General features: G+C 53.4%; 1 protein-coding gene across 5 annotated transcripts in view; it reads left to right on the forward strand.

Annotated features, from left to right (window-relative positions):
• Positions 1–1,300: 1,300 nt before the first annotated feature.
• LOC309858620 (uncharacterized protein) overlaps positions 1,301–24,433 on the forward strand; it is a 28,850-nt gene continuing 5,717 nt past the window's right edge. Inside the window, exons 1-6 of one of the 5 annotated variants that reach the window (XM_082751338.1) lie at positions 1,301–1,466; positions 1,703–1,806; positions 2,295–2,422; positions 2,686–2,787; positions 15,723–15,824; positions 16,088–16,189. In XM_082751338.1, coding sequence (XP_082607464.1) covers positions 1,733–1,806; positions 2,295–2,422; positions 2,686–2,787; positions 15,723–15,824; positions 16,088–16,189 — 508 coding nt within the window. In that variant the 5' untranslated portion in view covers positions 1,301–1,466; positions 1,703–1,732. The other 4 variants (XM_082751337.1, XM_082751336.1, XM_082751340.1 and 1 more) reach the window with 4 other exon arrangements.

A 24,433-nucleotide genomic window follows, 5' to 3' on the forward strand; every position in this document is an offset into this window, starting at 1 on the left:
TGATGGAAGGTGAAACACCACGGATTCCCTGCACCTTCTTGAACCTAGGTAAGTTGGAGATACAGCTTGGCCAGAGCTATTATCCCCAATCCCCTACACACACACACCCTTCCCTTGTGCACTCCAGACCAGTTTCCAACCACTTTGCTCATTCTCAGCCATCGCCTCTACAGTGTAGTACAGCAGTACTGAGGTGCTGGGACTGAGGTGCAAGGTGCTAAGCCAGCATCTTGGACCCATGTATTATCAGAAATTAATAATCATTTTATTAACAGATGCATCCTAGAAGATCTTACCACCCCAGCCATTAGAAAAATCATTACAACAGAGGTCCTAACAACATGTGCCAGCCTCCACTGCTCCACTCCCTGGCTCCAGGGATTGGCTCATCCACGGGCATGTGACCTGGTCCAAGCCAATGAGGTGGGAGGACCTCGGGTGTCAGCCTGCAGAGCCAGGCATGGGGTGGACCACCCAGACCAGGGGTTTTCCATCACAACTACAGAAGTGGCCTAGGCCAAGCCTGTGCCAGAGCCAACGAGGACCCAGGAAGCCAGGGGCTCCATAACATTGCTGAGGGCTGAACTGGAATTGTCCTGAGGCCCACACATGCTAGAACCTCTGCTAACTCAGGAGAACCCTCAATGTGCTCATGGTCTTGGCCTGAACAAGATGACCATCTGTGTGGTATATAACCCACAGATATACCCGCGAGACAATAAGGGCATACTTAGCGAAGCAATACCTACATGGAATTCAACCACAGACAAACATCTTTTGGCAAGCGAGGCCTACAGAGAAATGTAGTTAAGACTGACATCCGAAAAGCTGTCCATAGTTGATGTATGCAATGGGACCTTGAGCCTAACTCTAATATCTAGTTAAGATACACTTGATTTAGAAGATCGCTCATAAATTAGAGGACGGTTTTTAACGAGCTAAGGAGTTCAGGGACCAACCCTCTTCTGTCCTAATGCCCTACAGTCTGGTAAACTGGAAAACATTTGGCCATGTGCTACGAGAGAACAAGGTCGGAATCATTCACTGCAACCTTCCCACAGGGCTGGGAGACAGGCAGGAGGAGGGTGGCTTTGCCTGAATCCCAGAGCAGATCCAGGCCCCTCTGAGCTGTATTCTATGCCCCGCCCAGCCCCCGCTCATCCCTGCATTCCCACGGGTGCGTACCAGCCTCCTGTGAGAGCAGGTACAGAACATATTTGGAGGTCCTACCCCTGAATGCGTCCCTAGGAGTAGAAACCAGAAGCCCCCACTGGGCCGGCCGGGAGCCAGGGAGGCCCTGAGAAGCACAGGGTCTGTCCAGGCTCATAGCCCTGGGCATGAGCAGGAACCCAGTCCGAACCCAGCCCTGTATCCTCACAGTGGGGACACTGGCTGCCCCCTGGCCTCGCAGGGGCTGTGGGTGGGCTGTGTGGCTGTCACTGTATGGACTGGGCATGGAGCAGAGGGTGAGCATTGAGCACGTGGGGGAGGGGGACCCACCGGGCGGGGCTCTTGTGTGGGAGGAAGTGGTTGGTAAGCAGACCCCAGGCAGTGGTGACCTCACTTTCCTCACAATAGAGCCCAACACAATTGGGGACCCAGGTAACCAGGCACCCACACACAGAGACAGCCCCCTGCCCAGCTCATTTTGTTGCGGATCTTTGAATAAGCAACATGTTCTGTTGTGTTCCTACATCTGGAGGCTGCAGGCTGAAGAAATCATGCCCTGCACATGCTTTCCCTCACTGGGGATGTTGTCTTAAGGCTCCCCGATGGCTCTGGCCATTTGGCCAAAAGAAGAGAAAGGTAACACCATGAGGCCCAGAGCCAGCCCCCAGCCCCACATGCTCTGATTCAACCTGTACAGCCCTAGGTCCCCTCCCCATGCTTGAGTGTGTGTGTAAAGGCTCTAGTGAGGTGCGCCCACCCCATTCAAGAACAGGCTGACAAGGGGTCAGATGCCCGGTGGGCAGTTCATGTTCACACCCAGGTCGAGGCTGGCTGGGTGGGTTGTGGGCGTGGGAGGCTGCCTCCTGTGAGAGTAGGGACAGTAGCTTCCCCCCAGGGTGCATCCCGTGTCCTGCAGGTATGGGTCCCTGTCCCAGGTGTGGCGCTGTGCACACACTGTCTGGGTCTGATCTGGGAGCGGCAGGGGGGTGGGCAGGAAGACAGTGAGGACGGCTGGGCAGGGCTCTAACGGTCGGGGCTGGCTCCCGGTGTCTGTCTGTGCAGAGCACTAGTGACGATGAAATAGGAAGGAGGCTGGCGGACACCCGCTCCATCTCCCTGACCAGGAGAGTGACCGTACCGGGCTCTGCAGAAGCAGGGACTGGGGACTCCGGGGGAAGGCCGCTGACACTGCCTGCGTGCCTACACCACCGCGTGGTCCAGGAGCCAGAGCCCATGCAGGCCGAGCCTGAGGGTGAGAAGGCCGGGGCTGGGGCACGTGGGTGTCTGCGGGTGGGTCGGTGCCGGGCCCCAAGGGCAGGAGACCCCAGAGGCTTGTGTGGGGCCAGGAGCCAGGACTGGGCTCAGAGCTCGCAGCGGGCGGACCGCAGTCAGGGAGATGTCCCGGTGAGGGTTCCTCCGTGGCTGCGGCTTCTCCGGGAGGCCCTGGGCTGAGATCTGTCTCTGCAAAAGCACATGGAGCGACAGGCATGCCGGTGCGCTTTCCTCCTGTCATAGCTGCTCCATCGGAGGAGCCAGAGCCGGCCCCACCTGCATCCACAGCTCCAGAGGCGGGGATGGTGCCTGCAGGGACTTCAGGAGGAGACCCGGAGCCAGCAGGTGACTGGGCACCTGCCCACAGCGAGGCTGACTCTGTCCGGGAAGAGCTGGGGTCTGCATCTGTCCCGGGGCCTGCCTTTGCTATGGATCCTGCCCCTGACAACATCTGTGCCTCTGCTCTGGAATCCGCCCCTGCTCCTCCCCCTACTCCTCCTCCTGAGGAGCGCCCACAGCCCCTTCTGGTGCCCACAGCCTTCCTCCTAGAACAGTTACCCTTTGTTCTATCCCCCAACCCTGGCAACCTGCAGGAACGTTTTGTGCCCGACGTGCACATTTTTCCTTTCTGCTACATACTGATTTTGATTTTGTCTTTACGTGTTCTGTATACTATTTATCATTCGTTTTAAATAAAATTACTTGTTTCCAGTTCAATGCATCATGAGTTTAAGTACATTCCCAGCGTTTACCCACCACACGACAGAACATTGCTGCAGGATATCTCCTTCCCCAAAGGAGACCCTGAACCCAAAGCCCTACCTGGCCATTTCTCTTCCAGCCCAGATGCTTGCACCCCTGAGCTGCTTTCTCTCTTCCATTCCCTGTTCTGCATGTTTCTATACGTGGAATCACACAACAGGTGCCTTTGTGTCTGCCCACCGATTTTGAAAGGGGATTTATTTTTTTCTGTGCTAATTTAACATAGATTTTCCTTTATTCGATATTGACATGCCTGATGGATTACAGATGAGATGTAATCACAGAGGCCCCTTTAGGAATTATGGGCACAATCTTGGGGTGAGACCCTTGTTCCTGCTGGGACACCACAGCCTGACCCCAGACAGGACACGGCTGGCTCCTCTGTAGCTCATACGGAAACCAGGAAACACAGAAAGTTGGAAGACACACCACAGAGATCAAACACATAGCTCACAACTCAAGACCAAATAATACTTTCACCTGACTCTGGTCGAAACCAGGCTCCAAGTCATGGGGTCCGCAGGGACAGAGACCAAATGCTGCAAGTCCAGGGGGGAGAACAGGCACGTGGGGGCATGTGTTGGAGATTCGGGAGCTCCCGGGGAAGGACATGGGCAAAGGAAACCCTATGGAGGCAGCGCCAGTCACCCTCAGAATGGCAGGTGTCCGATCTGGGGACCGGCAGCCCTGGGGAGATGGTGAAGATCCGGAGGTCAATGCAGGTCCCCTGGAGAGAAGGGTGACTGGGAACAGTGAGCAGCACCTATTCTGGGCAGCAGGTGCAGCCACACCTAGCCATGCCTGGCCTGGCACTCACTCCCGGCCACTCTGGCGCGGTCTTTCACGGATGTACCATCGGGAGTGTTCAGCGCAATGGTGGGGGAAAGACCGGGAATGGAACAGCGCTAACGCCCTAGGACATGGTGGGATCCTCAGTCCCAGTCCTTATGGCAGAATGTCCTGTAGCTACTGTCCCAGAGTCATCGGGGGCACGAGATCTAGAAAGCACCTCCTGGGACCCCCTCCTGCCACCCTGCTCCTGGGAACATCGGAGTTGTTGAGGAAGTGGAGCGGATCCAGGGTGACAAAGGGCCAAGGAGAAGGAAGCACAGCACCGAGAGGACAGATGGACGTGCCCAGTGCCACCATCCCGGGCCCGGACTGTGATGCCCTCCGACCTCACCCTAAATAATGGTTCCTGATGTGTGCACCTGGCTTCGGGGTTTCCCTCCTTCCCCCACTTACTCACCCTCCCATTCATCATCCCCCCACCCCCTGCTCCTTCCCCTCCACCCCCTTCCCCACTGCATCACCCACCCTGCCCCCCTCCCTCTCATGCTCCCTCCCTCCCTCTGACACTCCTCCCTTGTGCTCCTCTCTCCCTCTCAAGCCTCGTCCTCCCCACCCTACCGTCCTCCTCCTCTCCACTTCCGCCCTCCCCCTCGCTGCCCCCCTCCCATCTCGGCCTCCCCCTCCCCTGCCTTCCTCCTCTCCCCCTCCCTGTTGTCCCGTTCCATCTCCTTTCCCTCCCTTCTCCCCCTCCCTCTCTCATGCCCTCCTGCATCCAGCAGAGGATCTGGGGGCCACAGGAGCACTGGGGCTTCATCAGGGAGCACCCCAGCCCACGTGGTCATGTCCACTGGGGGAGGTGATGGGGCAGGCCTCAGGGCTAGCCGTGGTGATGAGCACCAGGAATCTGCTCCTGAAACGAGGCCCTTTGCACAAAGAAAACAAGGGAGAGACCCATGCTTAGCACTTCCTCTAGGAAAATCTAGTCCCCAAGATTGATGAAAAGTAAATACATCCTAGACTTCATGCACCATGAGTGCTAATGGCTCTATACTCCCTGATTCCTACAAGCAACAAAGAGTAAATCATCCAGCGATGACTGTGGGTTTGTGACACAATGTTTCTGACCAAATGACAGTGTTTCAACCAACATCTCCAGCGCCTCCGAGTGTTCCCAGGGTCTCTGCGAGCCTCTGATCCTTCCACCGACCTCCTTGGGAAGCTCTGTCCTGTCATGTTCCTTGTCTCCTGCCTCTCCTGTGACCTTCTGGTGGTCGATCTCCCCGCACCGGGACACCCTTGCCAGGATTTCCTGTGCCCCTTGGCTGGGTGCCCACATCGCACACTGGGCTCCAAGAGCCCCATGCTTTGTGCAGGCCTGTGTGCTCCCTCCGGGGTCACTTGGCATCTCCCTTGCAGTGGCCTGCATCTTCCTGCACTGGGTCCTCTCTGACGAGTCTGTGAGGCCAGCCTGTGCCAATGTCACGGCCATGGGAGCACGAGTCCAGAAGGTGTAGATGACCTGATGCCGTCCCAGCGTGTGGAGCCTGGGCCAGGGGTGGTCTCTGAGCAGGGGAGGAGTTGGGCCCAGGGAGCCTGACTGGGGATGTGCCACGGTGAGCCCCCAGGAGGAGAGCAAGCACCGGGGGGCCTGGCACTCAGCCCTGCTGGGAGACCATGTCCCACACACAGGGGATCTGTCCCCAGGGCTGGACTCATTGTGGTATCCACCTTCTCAGGCTGCGGGCTGGCGGTGACTGTTAGGCGAGGAGGCACCGCTGACGCGGGGAGGCACCGCTGACGCGGGAGAGAGGGCCAGGTGCTCCCCCAGCAGCAGGTGCCCTGGGGCAGGTTGAGGGGGCATCGGCAGACAGCAGTGTCTGCAGCTGGGGTCTCCACACAGGCCCCCTCCTCAGGCTCAGCACAAGCTTTCTGGATGGCCTGTGTCCCCAAACACAGAATCTGGCCCACAATCTCCCCTCAAACCCCGACTCCAAATCCTCTGTCCTCAGCTCAAGTGCAAAAAGTGGCAATAGTTTAGGTGGGGTTAGGCGCTCGGAGACCTGATTTTCTGGCCCACGCTGTGATACTGCTGACATTTTAAAGATCTCAGGGCTTGATTCAAAACTGCTAGGATGCCAGGGACCACAAACAGCATTCTGGAAACCTGACTTGGGCCTTACAGCCCTCCCATCCGACCAGCTCTGCTCAGAAACCCTCCAGGCCACAGACCCACAGTCTTGGGTCCTCAGATGGCCCAGACGATGTACCTTTAAGAAGCGATCCAGGTGAGGCAGCCTGACACACTGCAGACTCCAGCAAATCCCCATCCCAGAAAGTGAGGGTACCACTGGACGAGCTGTCTGAAAACAGCCAGGTCAGGGTCCCAGGAAGACACCAGAAGCTCAGGAGTAACTGACTAGCATCTGGAGGTCAGGTAGGGACAGTGGGAATCTCGGGTGGTTTTCCCTGGGGGCAGCTCCTGTCCCATTAAACCCTCAGTGTGACGGCTCCACTGGGGGCCAGGGAGGGACCATGCCTGGAGGACCTGTGGCTCCACTGTCAGAGGTCGCCAACATGATCCGTGCACAGGTGGGCAACACCGACCACACCCCGAAGAATTTCTGGAAACAGTAGCCATCTTAGTGGCAGCTGACCTGGGAGGTCAACCTTCCAGCTGCCTGAGGTGGGATCGAGCCAGAGCGCAGCGCACTAGCCAGACATGGGAGAAGGAGAACCAGTTCTTCATTTCAATAGTTTCTGAGTTACCAGTTTGTTCCTGTGGTTAGTATAATTAGCAAGGTCTTGAAAATGTTCTCATGTTCTCTGCTGGTGAGGTTCTAGAAAAATCTCTGGTTTTAGGTAAAATCATCGAGAATTGACTTTGGTTAGTACAGCCATGGTGGGAAGAAATGGAGCTTCCCCAAGACACTAACATTAGAACTCCTGTATGATCCCACCACCGGGTAGACATTGCAGGAATGAAGTCAGTTTCTTGAAGTAAGATCGGCACACTCTCACACTATCTTCCCAAGGAGGGGTGGCCACCCATAGCAACAGGGCACCCATGTGGGAAGTCATAGGCACCCCCCCAACCCTACAGGCAGGTGCTCCCTGGACAAGGGACGGCCCCAGGGTTGGGACATCTCCAAAGTAGCACATCCAATGTCCTGGATACGAGGAGGAAAAGGAGCGCAGTGCCAGGCTGGTGAGGGTCAGGACACACTACCCCAAATATGGCACCTTGGCAACACAGAAACGGAAAGAATTTTGCATTGAGCAGAAGCAGAAAAGTTCCTCGGATCCCCAGCCATCAGCCCTTCTTCCCTGAAGCAGGTCAGAAAACTCCCATGTGGCACTTGCTCTGCCCAGACCGCAGGGAGGACATGCTTCTCACCAGAGTCAAGGAAGATATCAGGGCCCCAAAGGCTGTAGGAACAAACCTGCTTAACTGAACCTTTATCTTCCTAGTTACCTCTTCATCATTTACCAGCCCTAGTCCCAACCCGTCTCTCTCAGTTCTTCCCACATCCATGGCTTCTTTGTCTAAAAGGGAGAAGAGCCGCCTGCTCCAGTCACCTCTGCTGGTCTCCATGTTCATATGAGGTTCCCACCAAAAAAAATCAATACGCTTTGCCTGCTTTTCTCTGTTCACCTCTCTGTGTCAATTTCCAGACCCCACCAGGGACCTTAAGAGAGGCTGAAGGAAACTGTCCTCTCTTGCAGCCCTGGGTAGGGGGTGGTGACGGGGAGTCAGGAAGCCCATCCCATCTTCCGGACCTTGGTTAAAACTGCCCTCTCCTGGGAAGCTACCTGAAGCTACCTGGAAGCTACCAGAACCCCAGAACTTGGCCCTACTGATGAGTTCAGGGTGTGACGATGAATATTTTCATGGAAGCATTCTGAAATCAGACCGTCCTTACACGAGGCCTCCTTCTGGCTGCTCGCTGTAGTTGCTACTGTTGGCTCAGTGACTTTTCTGAGCAATCTTTGTCAAGTCTGTGTTCTTTGCTGTGTGGGGTCACTGGATCCCTATGCTGTTACCTTAGGGGTCAGACAGTGGCTGGGCAGAGAGGTCACACATTTTTCTGAGCTATGGGCTACAGATCGGAGGTCCCCACAAATCCTACTAGGGTTCTGAGTCTGCTCGCAGTCTGCTCTAATAGCGGCTCATGGAACTCAGGGAAACGTGTTACTGACTACCTCACCAGTTCATTAGAAGGCCAGAACTCACGACCAGGAACCTGGAAGCAATGAACAGGGCAAGGTGTGTTGCAGGGGCCTGAAGCTTCCCGCTCTCTGAGCTAAAGAGGCCTTTACCCACCTGCACTCTGGCCTTCCTAACCGACGACCTCCCTCCTTCAGGCTCATCTCTTAAGTCAAAGAGTCAAAGACCCGACGGGCACCAAAATGACCCCTCCAGCATAACCACTCCCAGATGCCAGCAAGACCCACGAGATGGACCCCAAGGCAATGACTGTCCAGAACTTTAATGCTCTGTGCATGACCCACCAACCTTTGTAATTTATACCCTAATTCTACAAAGATCCAGGACAAAATATCAATACACAAAAATCTCTCATTTGTATACACACGCAATGAATCATCCAAAATGGAATTTAAGGAAACCATTCCATTTTAGGAAACACCAACATTGACAAAATGCTTAGGAATAGAGGTAATCAACGTGCATGTCTTGTACACTGGAAAGTACGAAACTTTGCTGAGAGAAAGTAACGGAAACCTACATCAGTCTGAGGACTCCCCACGGTGATGAAAGACATACTATTGATAAGATGGCAACAGTACACAACGCAATGTGGAGATTCAGTGTGTTCCCAAGACATTTCACAAAGGCCTTTTGGAAGAAACACACAAGCTAATCCTAACAGTCATATGGAATTTTCAGGGACCACAGGACAGCCGAAACAATCTTGAAAAAGAAAATCAAAGGCGAAAGGTCATACTTCCAATGTTTGAATCTTAATACAAAGCAACAGTAACTAAAACATTGTGATCCTGTCCTAAAGGTATGCATAGCCCTTGAAAAGAATACTACATATATGCTAATAAATTAAATTTAAATTTGAAAATTTTTAAATAAATTTTAAAAATTTTAAAGTATGCATACAGGGGCGCCTGGGTGGCTCAGTGAGTTAAAAGCCTCTGCCTTTGGTGGGGTCATGATCCCAGGGTCCCGGGATGGAGCCCTGAATTGGGAATCTCTGCTCAACAGGGAGACTGCTTCTTCCTCTCTCTCTGCCTGCCTCTTCGCCTATTTGTGATCAATGTCTGCCTGTCAAATAAATAAATAAAATCTTAAAAAATAAGTATGCATACAGATCAGTAGGATTTAATAGAGAGCCCAGAAATAAACCCCTTCACCTGTGGTCCTCTGAATTTTGACAAGGGTGGTCAACATTGCACTGGGGGGACAGAATTGTCTTTTCAACAAAGGGTGCCAGACAACTGACTATCCACACACAGAAGAATGGAACTGGACCCTTACTTAATATCACATATAAACATTAACTCAAAATAAGTTAAAGGCTTAAATATAAGAGGTACAATTATAAAGTGCATGTGTGCAGCTGTGACAAGATGCCTGCACTTTGAACTCACCGCAGAGTAAATGACTCTCCCAAACATCCATGTTAGCACAAAGTCACAGAAGCAGAGAGGACATCGGACTTCGGGATGAAGGCCAAGCCCTCCCAGATCCAGGTCACCCACCGTGCAGAGGCCACTCACCCTTGGAGGAGGCCACATGTTAGCATGAAGGGAAGCCTCAGTAAAGCAGACTAGGCACTCCAGAAGGGGAGGGTGGAAGGGGGCACTTGCCGCTCAATGCCCATCACAGACCCCACATCAGAATCCCCCACAGGAGAGACTCATCCCTTCCAGGCCCCACAGGGGAAGCTGGAGGTTCATCTACAAGAAATCACCATCCCTGCAGCTCAGCCGGGGAGAATCCTCCATCACCCCAAACCCCCGCCTCTCTTCAGTGGACCTTCCTTCCAAGCACCCCTCCCAACTTCTTCCTCCTCCTCCATGAAATAACTTTCTTCTCCTTTGTTTCTTGCACTTGCCTGTGATGGAACCAGAGCTTGCTCAGCCCAGACTGCCGTTCTCTGCTCTTCCCAAATAAACCCATGCTGCTGGTCAAATAACTGGCAGTTTGAGTTCAAGGCAAACAGAACTCATAAATTCCAGACACCTGCAAGGAACAAAATCAATATACACTAATCACATGCATTTCTACATGCTCCAAAGGAACCATCAGAAAGAGACTACGGAGAACAATCGCATTCACGACTGCATCCAAAAGACCAAGATACCCAGGAGTTCCCTGAACGAAGAGGTGACAGACCTGTCTTCTGACAGCCGTGAAACACTGATGACAGACATGGAGGGAGACACACGGAGTTGGGGAAACACTCTGTGCTCAGGGAGGAACCGACACCGGGAATATACATCCTCTCCCCAAAGCTGTCTACAGAGTCCACGCTGTCACTCCTGAACTTCCAGACTCTGGACCAACCCTGAAGCGGGTGTGGACATGGGAAGGACCCCGCACGGCCAAGGCAGGGTGGGGGGCGACGAGCACTGAGGCCGCTCCCTGACTGTAGTCTGAGGAACCCCAGGAACCAAATCCGCATGTGCCCAAACACAGTGGTGGGACCCGGGGCGCATATCAAGCTTAGAAAAGGGAGAACCCGCAGCCGCACATAGCACTGCGGGAGGCCACGTCACCGCACACATAACCATGGAAGCCCCATTGTGTACACAGATTGCCCTTTTCTTCCATGGGAGCCTGAGACCACGCACCGCCTTCCCTGTCTCCGCTCAGGTGGCTTCTCCTTACCTTCTCTTCCAGAGGCTGGTCCTGAGGAGGCTGCACTGCTGTAAGTGTGGACGTGACCCCACATCCTCCACAGCGAGTCCTGTCAGGGCGGGAGTGGCCTCTGTCAGGGTGGGAGCGACTCCAGTGCCTCCAGAAGTCTCCCAGCAGGCCCTGATGAGGCTGGGCTCCTGTCCCTAGTGCAGCTGCCCAGGTCAGGCTCAGGGCAGGAGCTGGGGTCTTGCGCCCTCTGCTGGCGAGGGAGGGCAGTGCAGGACTAGGGGAGCTCACCCTTCAATGGAAGCACCTGCTCCCTCCCAGGGTCCAGCTGAAGCCACTTCATTCCGGAAATTCAAGCTGCATGGAGCCCAATATACCCCCAGCTTCTCCAAAAATTGCTAAGGAACAGTGACTTGGAAACAATATGGAATGACAACAGTCCCTCAAACAGTGACACCGAACATGACACTGGCCCTGAAGCAAACCCACAATCAGACCTAAACTTGCTCTCAAGCCTGGCCCTCACCCCAATCCAAGACCCTAACTCTAGCCCTCAACCTAAAAAATGTTCACAAAAATCAAAAGGTAGAAACTGTAAATATCTATCAATGACGAATGCATAAGCAAAGTGTGGTGAAGGGTTGGAATTTGGGTTCAGGTTCAGGTTTCAGTCAGAATTCTAGATCAGGGAGAGGGTTTAAGATTGGGGTGAGGATTTAGAGTGAGGGGCAAGGGGACAGTTAGTGTTTAGAGCTTTAGGTTTATGATTTAGGGTCTAAGTTTCAGGGCTTATGGTAAAAAGTTCAAGGTCAAATTTGGGGGTTGGCTTCATGCTGGGATTTCAGATCAGGGTTCATGACTCAGAGTTCTAGTTTAGGGTTAGGGTTTGTGGCTCAGGGCTTGGATCCAGGACTCAGATTCAGAGTCCAGGCTTTGGGCTCGATTTCAGTTTTAGGATTCAGGGTTCCAGTTTGGGTTATAGAGTCAGGTTAGGTTTCAGCATCAATGGTAGGAGTTAACATTAGGTTTAGTGATGACACATTTTCTTCAGTTTTCACTGTAAACACAAAATTTCTCTCTGCTATGTCTAAATCTGAAATATATTTCGTTTGCTGTCAGGAGCTGGTTTGGAACTTAGGATTCCAGTAATTCCCTACTGACAGAATTCTGGTACTAGAGTTTACCAGTCACCCAGAAACGGCTTTCATCTTGGCCCAAACATCCCCTTGGCAGAGAAGGGTGAGCTGGTGCCAATGCTGGGATGACTTCATAATGGTAGAGGTGTGAAACCAAATATCATGGAAATGTTCATGGAAAATGAAACAGGAGGGGCGCCTGGGTGGCTCAGTGGTTTGGGCTGCTGCCTTCGGCTCGGGTAATGATCTCAGGGTCCTGGGATCGAGCCCCGCATCGGGCTCCCTGCTCCGCAGGAAGCCTGCTTCCCTCTCTCTCTCTCTCTCTCTCTCTCTGCCTGCCTCTCTGCCTACTTGTGATCTCTGTCTGTCAAATAAATAAATAAAATCTTTAAAAAAAAAAAAGAAAGAAAAAAAGAAAATGAAACGGGAGACAAAAATTGGTTGACTCCTGATTCTTCCACAATAAAAAGACCAAATTTCCAACAGAATCTGATAATGTTCCCTAGGAAGGCCTATGGTACTCAAAACTAGTACCAAAAGAGGACCCTCTCTCCTGGTTTAAACAGCAGGATACATCCTACCTTGTGTCAAAAATGAAAAAAAAAAAAAATTTCACTATTTGGCTGTTCCAGTGTACAATCTGTAGAATCACTGACACATTTTCTTTTCTCACATCCCCATTAACACACGGGTAAAATGCAGGCAATGTTGTAATGCACTGCTCATTGGAACACCAAGTACGAGGAAGACTATTAGAAGTAATAAAATGATATAGAATATGAAATTCTGAAAAAGCTCCTTTCTGGGTACTTAATGAGGATCCCTAACCATAAGATCTAACATCTCATCCTATGGAATTCACCCTTAAAAATCATCAATAACAATAGCCTGCTCACCACTGTAACCACCTCACCATTGACCTCTAGGTTTGTAATACACACTCCAACCGCTAGAGACACAATTCTCAGCAGCAGAAAGGGACTTGCCCACTCCTGGTGGACCAACTCTTACAGTGATGCCAAAAAATCCCACTCCTTGGAAATCCCAGCCATTAGAACACAGTTCCAGAAAGCACACCCAGAACTCAATAAAGGACAGACATCTCATGAGGCAGATACTGCAGATCACCACCACTCCCATGAAGTAACTCTACAGTGAACTGCAGACCTGTCCTCTTCCCAGTATTACATGGGACACCACATTCTTCCAATACTCCATCCTTAGAACTAAACCATGAAATGCCCTCATTAGTCCTGCATGCAGGCTCACAGTGAGCCCTCGAAAGCCAGACCCCTTCTAGAGAGCACACAGCCTCTCACGCCTATCCTACCAGATAGAGGGTTCTGCTCTCCCCGACTTCTGTATCAACTAGAGATACGTGGAAGAAGTCTTGCCATAGTCCACGGAAAAGCCATATTCTTCATCTGCAAAATGATGGAAGGTGAAACACCACGGATTCCCTGCACCTTCTTGAACCTAGGTAAGTTGGAGATACAGCTTGGCCAGAGCTATTATCCCCAATCCCCTACACACACACCCCCTTCCCTTGTGCACTCCAGACCAGTTTCCAACCACTTTGCTCATTCTCAGCCATCGCCTCTACAGTGTAGTACAGCAGTACTGAGGTGCTGGGACTGAGGTGCGAGGTGCTAAGCCAGCATCTTGGACCCATGTATTATCAGAAATTAATAATCATTTTATTAACAGATGCATCCTAGAAGATCTTACCACCCCAGCCATTAGAAAAATCATTACAACAGAGGTCCTAACAACATGTGCCAGCCTCCACTGCTCCACTCCCTGGCTCCAGGGATTGGCTCATCCACGGGCATGTGACCTGGTCCAAGCCAATGAGGTGGGAGGACCTCGGGTGTCAGCCTGCAGAGCCAGGCATGGGGTGGACCACCCAGACCAGGGGTTTTCCATCACAACTACAGAAGTGGCCTAGGCCAAGCCTGTGCCAGAGCCAACGAGGACCCAGGAAGCCAGGGGCTCCATAACATTGCTGAGGGCTGAACTGGAATTGTCCTGAGGCCCACACATGCTAGAACCTCTGCTAACTCAGGAGAACCCTCAATGTGCTCATGGTCTTGGCCTGAACAAGATGACCATCTGTGTGGTATATAACCCACAGATATACCCGCGAGACAATAAGGGCATACTTAGCGAAGCAATACCTACATGGAATTCAACCACAGACAAACATCTTTTGGCAAGCGAGGCCTACAGAGAAATGTAGTTAAGACTGACATCCGAAAAGCTGTCCATAGTTGATGTATGCAATGGGACCTTGAGCCTAACTCTAATATCTAGTTAAGATACACTTGATTTAGAAGATCGCTCATAAATTAGAGGACGGTTTTTAACGAGCTAAGGAGTTCAGGGACCAACCCTCTTCTGTCCTAATGCCCTACAGTCTGGTAAACTGGAAAACATTTGGCCATGTGCTACGAGAGAACAAGGTCGGAATCATTCACTGCAACCTTCCCACAGGGCTGGGAGACAGGCAGGAGGAGGGTGGCTTTGCCTGAATCCCAGAGCAGATCCAGGCCCCTCTGAGCTGTATTCTATGCCCCGCCCAGCCCCCGCTCATCCCTGCATTCCCACGGGTGCGTACCAGCCTCCTGTGAGAGCAGGTACAGAACATATTTGGAGGTCCTACCCCTGAATGCGTCCCTAGGAGTAGAAACCAGAAGCCCCCACTGGGCCGGCCGGGAGCCAGGGAGGCCCTGAGAAGCACAGGGTCTGTCCAGGCTCATAGCCCTGGGCATGAGCAGGAACCCAGTCCGAACCCAGCCCTGTATCCTCACAGTGGGGACACTGGCTGCCCCCTGGCCTCGCAGGGGCTGTGGGTGGGCTGTGTGGCTGTCACTGTATGGACTGGGCATGGAGCAGAGGGTGAGCATTGAGCACGTGGGGGAGGGGGACCCACCGGGCGGGGCTCTTGTGTGGGAGGAAGTGGTTGGTAAGCAGACCCCAGGCAGTGGTGACCTCACTTTCCTCACAATAGAGCCCAACACAATTGGGGACCCAGGTAACCAGGCACCCACACACAGAGACAGCCCCCTGCCCAGCTCATTTTGTTGCGGATCTTTGAATAAGCAACATGTTCTGTTGTGTTCCTACATCTGGAGGCTGCAGGCTGAAGAAATCATGCCCTGCACATGCTTTCCCTCACTGGGGATGTTGTCTTAAGGCTCCCCGATGGCTCTGGCCATTTGGCCAAAAGAAGAGAAAGGTAACACCATGAGGCCCAGAGCCAGCCCCCAGCCCCACATGCTCTGATTCAACCTGTACAGCCCTAGGTCCCCTCCCCATGCTTGAGTGTGTGTGTAAAGGCTCTAGTGAGGTGCGCCCACCCCATTCAAGAACAGGCTGACAAGGGGTCAGATGCCCGGTGGGCAGTTCATGTTCACACCCAGGTCGAGGCTGGCTGGGTGGGTTGTGGGCGTGGGAGGCTGCCTCCTGTGAGAGTAGGGACAGTAGCTTCCCCCCAGGGTGCATCCCGTGTCCTGCAGGTATGGGTCCCTGTCCCAGGTGTGGCGCTGTGCACACACTGTCTGGGTCTGATCTGGGAGCGGCAGGGGGGTGGGCAGGAAGACAGTGAGGACGGCTGGGCAGGGCTCTAACGGTCGGGGCTGGCTCCCGGTGTCTGTCTGTGCAGAGCACTAGTGACGATGAAATAGGAAGGAGGCTGGCGGACACCCGCTCCATCTCCCTGACCAGGAGAGTGACCGTACCGGGCTCTGCAGAAGCAGGGACTGGGGACTCCGGGGGAAGGCCGCTGACACTGCCTGCGTGCCTACACCACCGCGTGGTCCAGGAGCCAGAGCCCATGCAGGCCGAGCCTGAGGGTGAGAAGGCCGGGGCTGGGGCACGTGGGTGTCTGCGGGTGGGTCGGTGCCGGGCCCCAAGGGCAGGAGACCCCAGAGGCTTGTGTGGGGCCAGGAGCCAGGACTGGGCTCAGAGCTCGCAGCGGGCGGACCGCAGTCAGGGAGATGTCCCGGTGAGGGTTCCTCCGTGGCTGCGGCTTCTCCGGGAGGCCCTGGGCTGAGATCTGTCTCTGCAAAAGCACATGGAGCGACAGGCATGCCGGTGCGCTTTCCTCCTGTCATAGCTGCTCCATCGGAGGAGCCAGAGCCGGCCCCACCTGCATCCACAGCTCCAGAGGCGGGGATGGTGCCTGCAGGGACTTCAGGAGGAGACCCGGAGCCAGCAGGTGACTGGGCACCTGCCCACAGCGAGGCTGACTCTGTCCGGGAAGAGCTGGGGTCTGCATCTGTCCCGGGGCCTGCCTTTGCTATGGATCCTGCCCCTGACAACATCTGTGCCTCTGCTCTGGAATCCGCCCCTGCTCCTCCCCCTACTCCTCCTCCTGAGGAGCGCCCACAGCCCCTTCTGGTGCCCACAGCCTTCCTCCTAGAACAGTTACCCTTTGTTCTATCCCCCAACCCTGGCAACCTGCAGGAACGTTTTGTGCCCGACGTGCACATTTTTCCTTTCTGCTACATACTGATTTTGATTTTGTCTTTACGTGTTCTGTATACTATTTATCATTCGTTTTAAATAAAATTACTTGTTTCCAGTTCAATGCATCATGAGTTTAAGTACATTCCCAGCGTTTACCCACCACACGACAGAACATTGCTGCAGGATATCTCCTTCCCCAAAGGAGACCCTGAACCCAAAGCCCTACCTGGCCATTTCTCTTCCAGCCCAGATGCTTGCACCCCTGAGCTGCTTTCTCTCTTCCATTCCCTGTTCTGCATGTTTCTATACGTGGAATCACACAACAGGTGCCTTTGTGTCTGCCCACCGATTTTGAAAGGGGATTTATTTTTTTCTGTGCTAATTTAACATAGATTTTCCTTTATTCGATATTGACATGCCTGATGGATTACAGATGAGATGTAATCACAGAGGCCCCTTTAGGAATTATGGGCACAATCTTGGGGTGAGACCCTTGTTCCTGCTGGGACACCACAGCCTGACCCCAGACAGGACACGGCTGGCTCCTCTGTAGCTCATACGGAAACCAGGAAACACAGAAAGTTGGAAGACACACCACAGAGATCAAACACATAGCTCACAACTCAAGACCAAATAATACTTTCACCTGACTCTGGTCGAAACCAGGCTCCAAGTCATGGGGTCCGCAGGGACAGAGACCAAATGCTGCAAGTCCAGGGGGGAGAACAGGCACGTGGGGGCATGTGTTGGAGATTCGGGAGCTCCCGGGGAAGGACATGGGCAAAGGAAACCCTATGGAGGCAGCGCCAGTCACCCTCAGAATGGCAGGTGTCCGATCTGGGGACCGGCAGCCCTGGGGAGATGGTGAAGATCCGGAGGTCAATGCAGGTCCCCTGGAGAGAAGGGTGACTGGGAACAGTGAGCAGCACCTATTCTGGGCAGCAGGTGCAGCCACACCTAGCCATGCCTGGCCTGGCACTCACTCCCGGCCACTCTGGCGCGGTCTTTCACGGATGTACCATCGGGAGTGTTCAGCGCAATGGTGGGGGAAAGACCGGGAATGGAACAGCGCTAACGCCCTAGGACATGGTGGGATCCTCAGTCCCAGTCCTTATGGCAGAATGTCCTGTAGCTACTGTCCCAGAGTCATCGGGGGCACGAGATCTAGAAAGCACCTCCTGGGACCCCCTCCTGCCACCCTGCTCCTGGGAACATCGGAGTTGTTGAGGAAGTGGAGCGGATCCAGGGTGACAAAGGGCCAAGGAGAAGGAAGCACAGCACCGAGAGGACAGATGGACGTGCCCAGTGCCACCATCCCGGGCCCGGACTGTGATGCCCTCCGACCTCACCCTAAATAATGGTTCCTGATGTGTGCACCTGGCTTCGGGGTTTCCCTCCTTCCCCCACTTACTCACCCTCCCATTCATCATCCCCCCACCCCCTGCTCCTTCCCCTCCACCCCCTTCCCCACTGCATCACCCACCCTGCCCCCCTCCCTCTCATGCTCCCTCCCTCCCTCTGACACTCCTCCCTTGTGCTCCTCTCTCCCTCTCAAGCCTCGTCCTCCCCACCCTACCGTCCTCCTCCTCTCCACTTCCGCCCTCCCCCTCGCTGCCCCCCTCCCATCTCGGCCTCCCCCTCCCCTGCCTTCCTCCTCTCCCCCTCCCTGTTGTCCCGTTCCATCTCCTTTCCCTCCCTTCTCCCCCTCCCTCTCTCATGCCCTCCTGCATCCAGCAGAGGATCTGGGGGCCACAGGAGCACTGGGGCTTCATCAGGGAGCACCCCAGCCCACGTGGTCATGTCCACTGGGGGAGGTGATGGGGCAGGCCTCAGGGCTAGCCGTGGTGATGAGCACCAGGAATCTGCTCCTGAAACGAGGCCCTTTGCACAAAGAAAACAAGGGAGAGACCCATGCTTAGCACTTCCTCTAGGAAAATCTAGTCCCCAAGATTGATGAAAAGTAAATACATCCTAGACTTCATGCACCATGAGTGCTAATGGCTCTATACTCCCTGATTCCTACAAGCAACAAAGAGTAAATCATCCAGCGATGACTGTGGGTTTGTGACACAATGTTTCTGACCAAATGACAGTGTTTCAACCAACATCTCCAGCGCCTCCGAGTGTTCCCAGGGTCTCTGCGAGCCTCTGATCCTTCCACCGACCTCCTTGGGAAGCTCTGTCCTGTCATGTTCCTTGTCTCCTGCCTCTCCTGTGACCTTCTGGTGGTCGATCTCCCCGCACCGGGACACCCTTGCCAGGATTTCCTGTGCCCCTTGGCTGGGTGCCCACATCGCACACTGGGCTCCAAGAGCCCCATGCTTTGTGCAGGCCTGTGTGCTCCCTCCGGGGTCACTTGGCATCTCCCTTGCAGTGGCCTGCATCTTCCTGCACTGGGTCCTCTCTGACGAGTCTGTGAGGCCAGCCTGTGCCAATGTCACGGCCATGGGAGCACGAGTCCAGAAGGTGTAGATGACCTGATGCCGTCCCAGCGTGTGGAGCCTGGGCCAGGGGTGGTCTCTGAGCAGGGGAGGAGTTGGGCCCAGGGAGCCTGACTGGGGATGTGCCACGGTGAGCCCCCAGGAGGAGAGCAAGCACCGGGGGGCCTGGCACTCAGCCCTGCTGGGAGACCATGTCCCACACACAGGGGATCTGTCCCCAGGGCTGGACTCATTGTGGTATCCACCTTCTCAGGCTGCGGGCTGGCGGTGACTGTTAGGCGAGGAGGCACCGCTGACGCGGGGAGGCACCGCTGACGCGGGAGAGAGGGCCAGGTGCTCCCCCAGCAGCAGGTGCCCTGGGGCAGGTTGAGGGGGCATCGGCAGACAGCAGTGTCTGCAGCTGGGGTCTCCACACAGGCCCCCTCCTCAGGCTCAGCACAAGCTTTCTGGATGGCCTGTGTCCCCAAACACAGAATCTGGCCCACAATCTCCCCTCAAACCCCGACTCCAAATCCTCTGTCCTCAGCTCAAGTGCAAAAAGTGGCAATAGTTTAGGTGGGGTTAGGCGCTCGGAGACCTGATTTTCTGGCCCACGCTGTGATACTGCTGACATTTTAAAGATCTCAGGGCTTGATTCAAAACTGCTAGGATGCCAGGGACCACAAACAGCATTCTGGAAACCTGACTTGGGCCTTACAGCCCTCCCATCCGACCAGCTCTGCTCAGAAACCCTCCAGGCCACAGACCCACAGTCTTGGGTCCTCAGATGGCCCAGACGATGTACCTTTAAGAAGCGATCCAGGTGAGGCAGCCTGACACACTGCAGACTCCAGCAAATCCCCATCCCAGAAAGTGAGGGTACCACTGGACGAGCTGTCTGAAAACAGCCAGGTCAGGGTCCCAGGAAGACACCAGAAGCTCAGGAGTAACTGACTAGCATCTGGAGGTCAGGTAGGGACAGTGGGAATCTCGGGTGGTTTTCCCTGGGGGCAGCTCCTGTCCCATTAAACCCTCAGTGTGACGGCTCCACTGGGGGCCAGGGAGGGACCATGCCTGGAGGACCTGTGGCTCCACTGTCAGAGGTCGCCAACATGATCCGTGCACAGGTGGGCAACACCGACCACACCCCGAAGAATTTCTGGAAACAGTAGCCATCTTAGTGGCAGCTGACCTGGGAGGTCAACCTTCCAGCTGCCTGAGGTGGGATCGAGCCAGAGCGCAGCGCACTAGCCAGACATGGGAGAAGGAGAACCAGTTCTTCATTTCAATAGTTTCTGAGTTACCAGTTTGTTCCTGTGGTTAGTATAATTAGCAAGGTCTTGAAAATGTTCTCATGTTCTCTGCTGGTGAGGTTCTAGAAAAATCTCTGGTTTTAGGTAAAATCATCGAGAATTGACTTTGGTTAGTACAGCCATGGTGGGAAGAAATGGAGCTTCCCCAAGACACTAACATTAGAACTCCTGTATGATCCCACCACCGGGTAGACATTGCAGGAATGAAGTCAGTTTCTTGAAGTAAGATCGGCACACTCTCACACTATCTTCCCAAGGAGGGGTGGCCACCCATAGCAACAGGGCACCCATGTGGGAAGTCATAGGCACCCCCCCAACCCTACAGGCAGGTGCTCCCTGGACAAGGGACGGCCCCAGGGTTGGGACATCTCCAAAGTAGCACATCCAATGTCCTGGATACGAGGAGGAAAAGGAGCGCAGTGCCAGGCTGGTGAGGGTCAGGACACACTACCCCAAATATGGCACCTTGGCAACACAGAAACGGAAAGAATTTTGCATTGAGCAGAAGCAGAAAAGTTCCTCGGATCCCCAGCCATCAGCCCTTCTTCCCTGAAGCAGGTCAGAAAACTCCCATGTGGCACTTGCTCTGCCCAGACCGCAGGGAGGACATGCTTCTCACGAGAGTCAAGGAAGAATTCCGGGCCCCAAAGGCTGTAGGAACAAACCTGCTTAACTGAACCTTTATCTTCCTAGTTACCTCTTCATCATTTACCAGCCCTAGTCCCAACCCGTCTCTCTCAGTTCTTCCCACATCCATGGCTTCTTTGTCTAAAAGGGAGAAGAGCCGCCTGCTCCAGTCACCTCTGCTGGTCTCCATGTTCATATGAGGTTCCCACCAAAAAAAATCAATACGCTTTGCCTGCTTTTCTCCTGTTCATCTCTCTGTGTCAATTTCCAGACCCCACCAGGGACCTTAAGAGAGGCTGAAGGAAACTGTCCTCTCTTGCAGCCCTGGGTAGGGGGTGGTGACGGGGAGTCAGGAAGCCCATCCCATCTTCCGGACCTTGGTTAAAACTGCCCTCTCCTGGGAAGCTACCTGAAGCTACCTGGAAGCTACCAGAACCCCAGAACTTGGCCCTACTGATGAGTTCAGGGTGTGACGATGAATATTTTCATGGAAGCATTCTGAAATCAGACCGTCCTTACACGAGGCCTCCTTCTGGCTGCTCGCTGTAGTTGCTACTGTTGGCTCAGTGACTTTTCTGAGCAATCTTTGTCAAGTCTGTGTTCTTTGCTGTGTGGGGTCACTGGATCCCTATGCTGTTACCTTAGGGGTCAGACAGTGGCTGGGCAGAGAGGTCACACATTTTTCTGAGCTATGGGCTACAGATCGGAGGTCCCCACAAATCCTACTAGGGTTCTGAGTCTGCTCGCAGTCTGCTCTAATAGCGGCTCATGGAACTCAGGGAAACGTGTTACTGACTACCTCACCAGTTCATTAGAAGGCCAGAACTCACGACCAGGAACCTGGAAGCAATGAACAGGGCAAGGTGTGTTGCAGGGGCCTGAAGCTTCCCGCTCTCTGAGCTAAAGAGGCCTTTACCCACCTGCACTCTGGCCTTCCTAACCGACGACCTCCCTCCTTCAGGCTCATCTCTTAAGTCAAAGAGTCAAAGACCCGACGGGCACCAAAATGACCCCTCCAGCATAACCACTCCCAGATGCCAGCAAGACCCACGAGATGGACCCCAAGGCAATGACTGTCCAGAACTTTAATGCTCTGTGCATGACCCACCAACCTTTGTAATTTATACCCTAATTCTACAAAGATCCAGGACAAAATATCAATACACAAAAATCTCTCATTTGTATACACACGCAATGAATCATCCAAAATGGAATTTAAGGAAACCATTCCATTTTAGGAAACACCAACATTGACAAAATGCTTAGGAATAGAGGTAATCAACGTGCATGTCTTGTACACTGGAAAGTACGAAACTTTGCTGAGAGAAAGTAACGGAAACCTACATCAGTCTGAGGACTCCCCACGGTGATGAAAGACATACTATTGATAAGATGGCAACAGTACACAACGCAATGTGGAGATTCAGTGTGTTCCCAAGACATTTCACAAAGGCCTTTTGGAAGAAACACACAAGCTAATCCTAACAGTCATATGGAATTTTCAGGGACCACAGGACAGCCGAAACAATCTTGAAAAAGAAAATCAAAGGCGAAAGGTCATACTTCCAATGTTTGAATCTTAATACAAAGCAACAGTAACTAAAACATTGTGATCCTGTCCTAAAGGTATGCATAGCCCTTGAAAAGAATACTACATATATGCTAATAAATTAAATTTAAATTTGAAAATTTTTAAATAAATTTAAAAAAATTTTAAAGTATGCATACAGGGGCGCCTGGGTGGCTCAGTGAGTTAAAAGCCTCTGCCTTTGGTGGGGTCATGATCCCAGGGTCCCGGGATGGAGCCCTGAATTGGGAATCTCTGCTCAACAGGGAGACTGCTTCTTCCTCTCTCTCTGCCTGCCTCTTCGCCTATTTGTGATCAATGTCTGCCTGTCAAATAAATAAATAAAATCTTAAAAAATAAGTATGCATACAGATCAGTAGGATTTAATAGAGAGCCCAGAAATAAACCCCTTCACCTGTGGTCCTCTGAATTTTGACAAGGGTGGTCAACATTGCACTGGGGGGACAGAATTGTCTTTTCAACAAAGGGTGCCAGACAACTGACTATCCACACACAGAAGAATGGAACTGGACCCTTACTTAATATCACATATAAACATTAACTCAAAATAAGTTAAAGGCTTAAATATAAGAGGTACAATTATAAAGTGCATGTGTGCAGCTGTGACAAGATGCCTGCACTTTGAACTCACCGCAGAGTAAATGACTCTCCCAAACATCCATGTTAGCACAAAGTCACAGAAGCAGAGAGGACATCGGACTTCGGGATGAAGGCCAAGCCCTCCCAGATCCAGGTCACCCACCGTGCAGAGGCCACTCACCCTTGGAGGAGGCCACATGTTAGCATGAAGGGAAGCCTCAGTAAAGCAGACTAGGCACTCCAGAAGGGGAGGGTGGAAGGGGGCACTTGCCGCTCAATGCCCATCACAGACCCCACATCAGAATCCCCCACAGGAGAGACTCATCCCTTCCAGGCCCCACAGGGGAAGCTGGAGGTTCATCTACAAGAAATCACCATCCCTGCAGCTCAGCCGGGGAGAATCCTCCATCACCCCAAACCCCCGCCTCTCTTCAGTGGACCTTCCTTCCAAGCACCCCTCCCAACTTCTTCCTCCTCCTCCATGAAATAACTTTCTTCTCCTTTGTTTCTTGCACTTGCCTGTGATGGAACCAGAGCTTGCTCAGCCCAGACTGCCGTTCTCTGCTCTTCCCAAATAAACCCATGCTGCTGGTCAAATAACTGGCAGTTTGAGTTCAAGGCAAACAGAACTCATAAATTCCAGACACCTGCAAGGAACAAAATCAATATACACTAATCACATGCATTTCTACATGCTCCAAAGGAACCATCAGAAAGAGACTACGGAGAACAATCGCATTCACGACTGCATCCAAAAGACCAAGATACCCAGGAGTTCCCTGAACGAAGAGGTGACAGACCTGTCTTCTGACAGCCGTGAAACACTGATGACAGACATGGAGGGAGACACACGGAGTTGGGGAAACACTCTGTGCTCAGGGAGGAACCGACACCGGGAATATACATCCTCTCCCCAAAGCTGTCTACAGAGTCCACGCTGTCACTCCTGAACTTCCAGACTCTGGACCAACCCTGAAGCGGGTGTGGACATGGGAAGGACCCCGCACGGCCAAGGCAGGGTGGGGGGCGACGAGCACTGAGGCCGCTCCCTGACTGTAGTCTGAGGAACCCCAGGAACCAAATCCGCATGTGCCCAAACACAGTGGTGGGACCCGGGGCGCATATCAAGCTTAGAAAAGGGAGAACCCGCAGCCGCACATAGCACTGCGGGAGGCCACGTCACCGCACACATAACCATGGAAGCCCCATTGTGTACACAGATTGCCCTTTTCTTCCATGGGAGCCTGAGACCACGCACCGCCTTCCCTGTCCCCGCTCAGGTGGCTTCTCCTTACCTTCTCTTCCAGAGGCTGGTCCTGAGGAGGCTGCACTGCTGTAAGTGTGGACGCGACCCCACATCCTCCACAGCGAGTCCTGTCAGGGCGGGAGTGGCCTCTGTCAGGGTGGGAGCGACTCCAGTGCCTCCAGAAGTCTCCCAGCAGGCCCTGATGAGGCTGGGCTCCTGT

This window comes from Mustela nivalis (genome assembly GCF_964662115.1).
Source record: "Mustela nivalis genome assembly, contig: HAP1_SCAFFOLD_2943, whole genome shotgun sequence".
NCBI lineage: Eukaryota > Metazoa > Chordata > Mammalia > Carnivora > Mustelidae > Mustela > Mustela nivalis.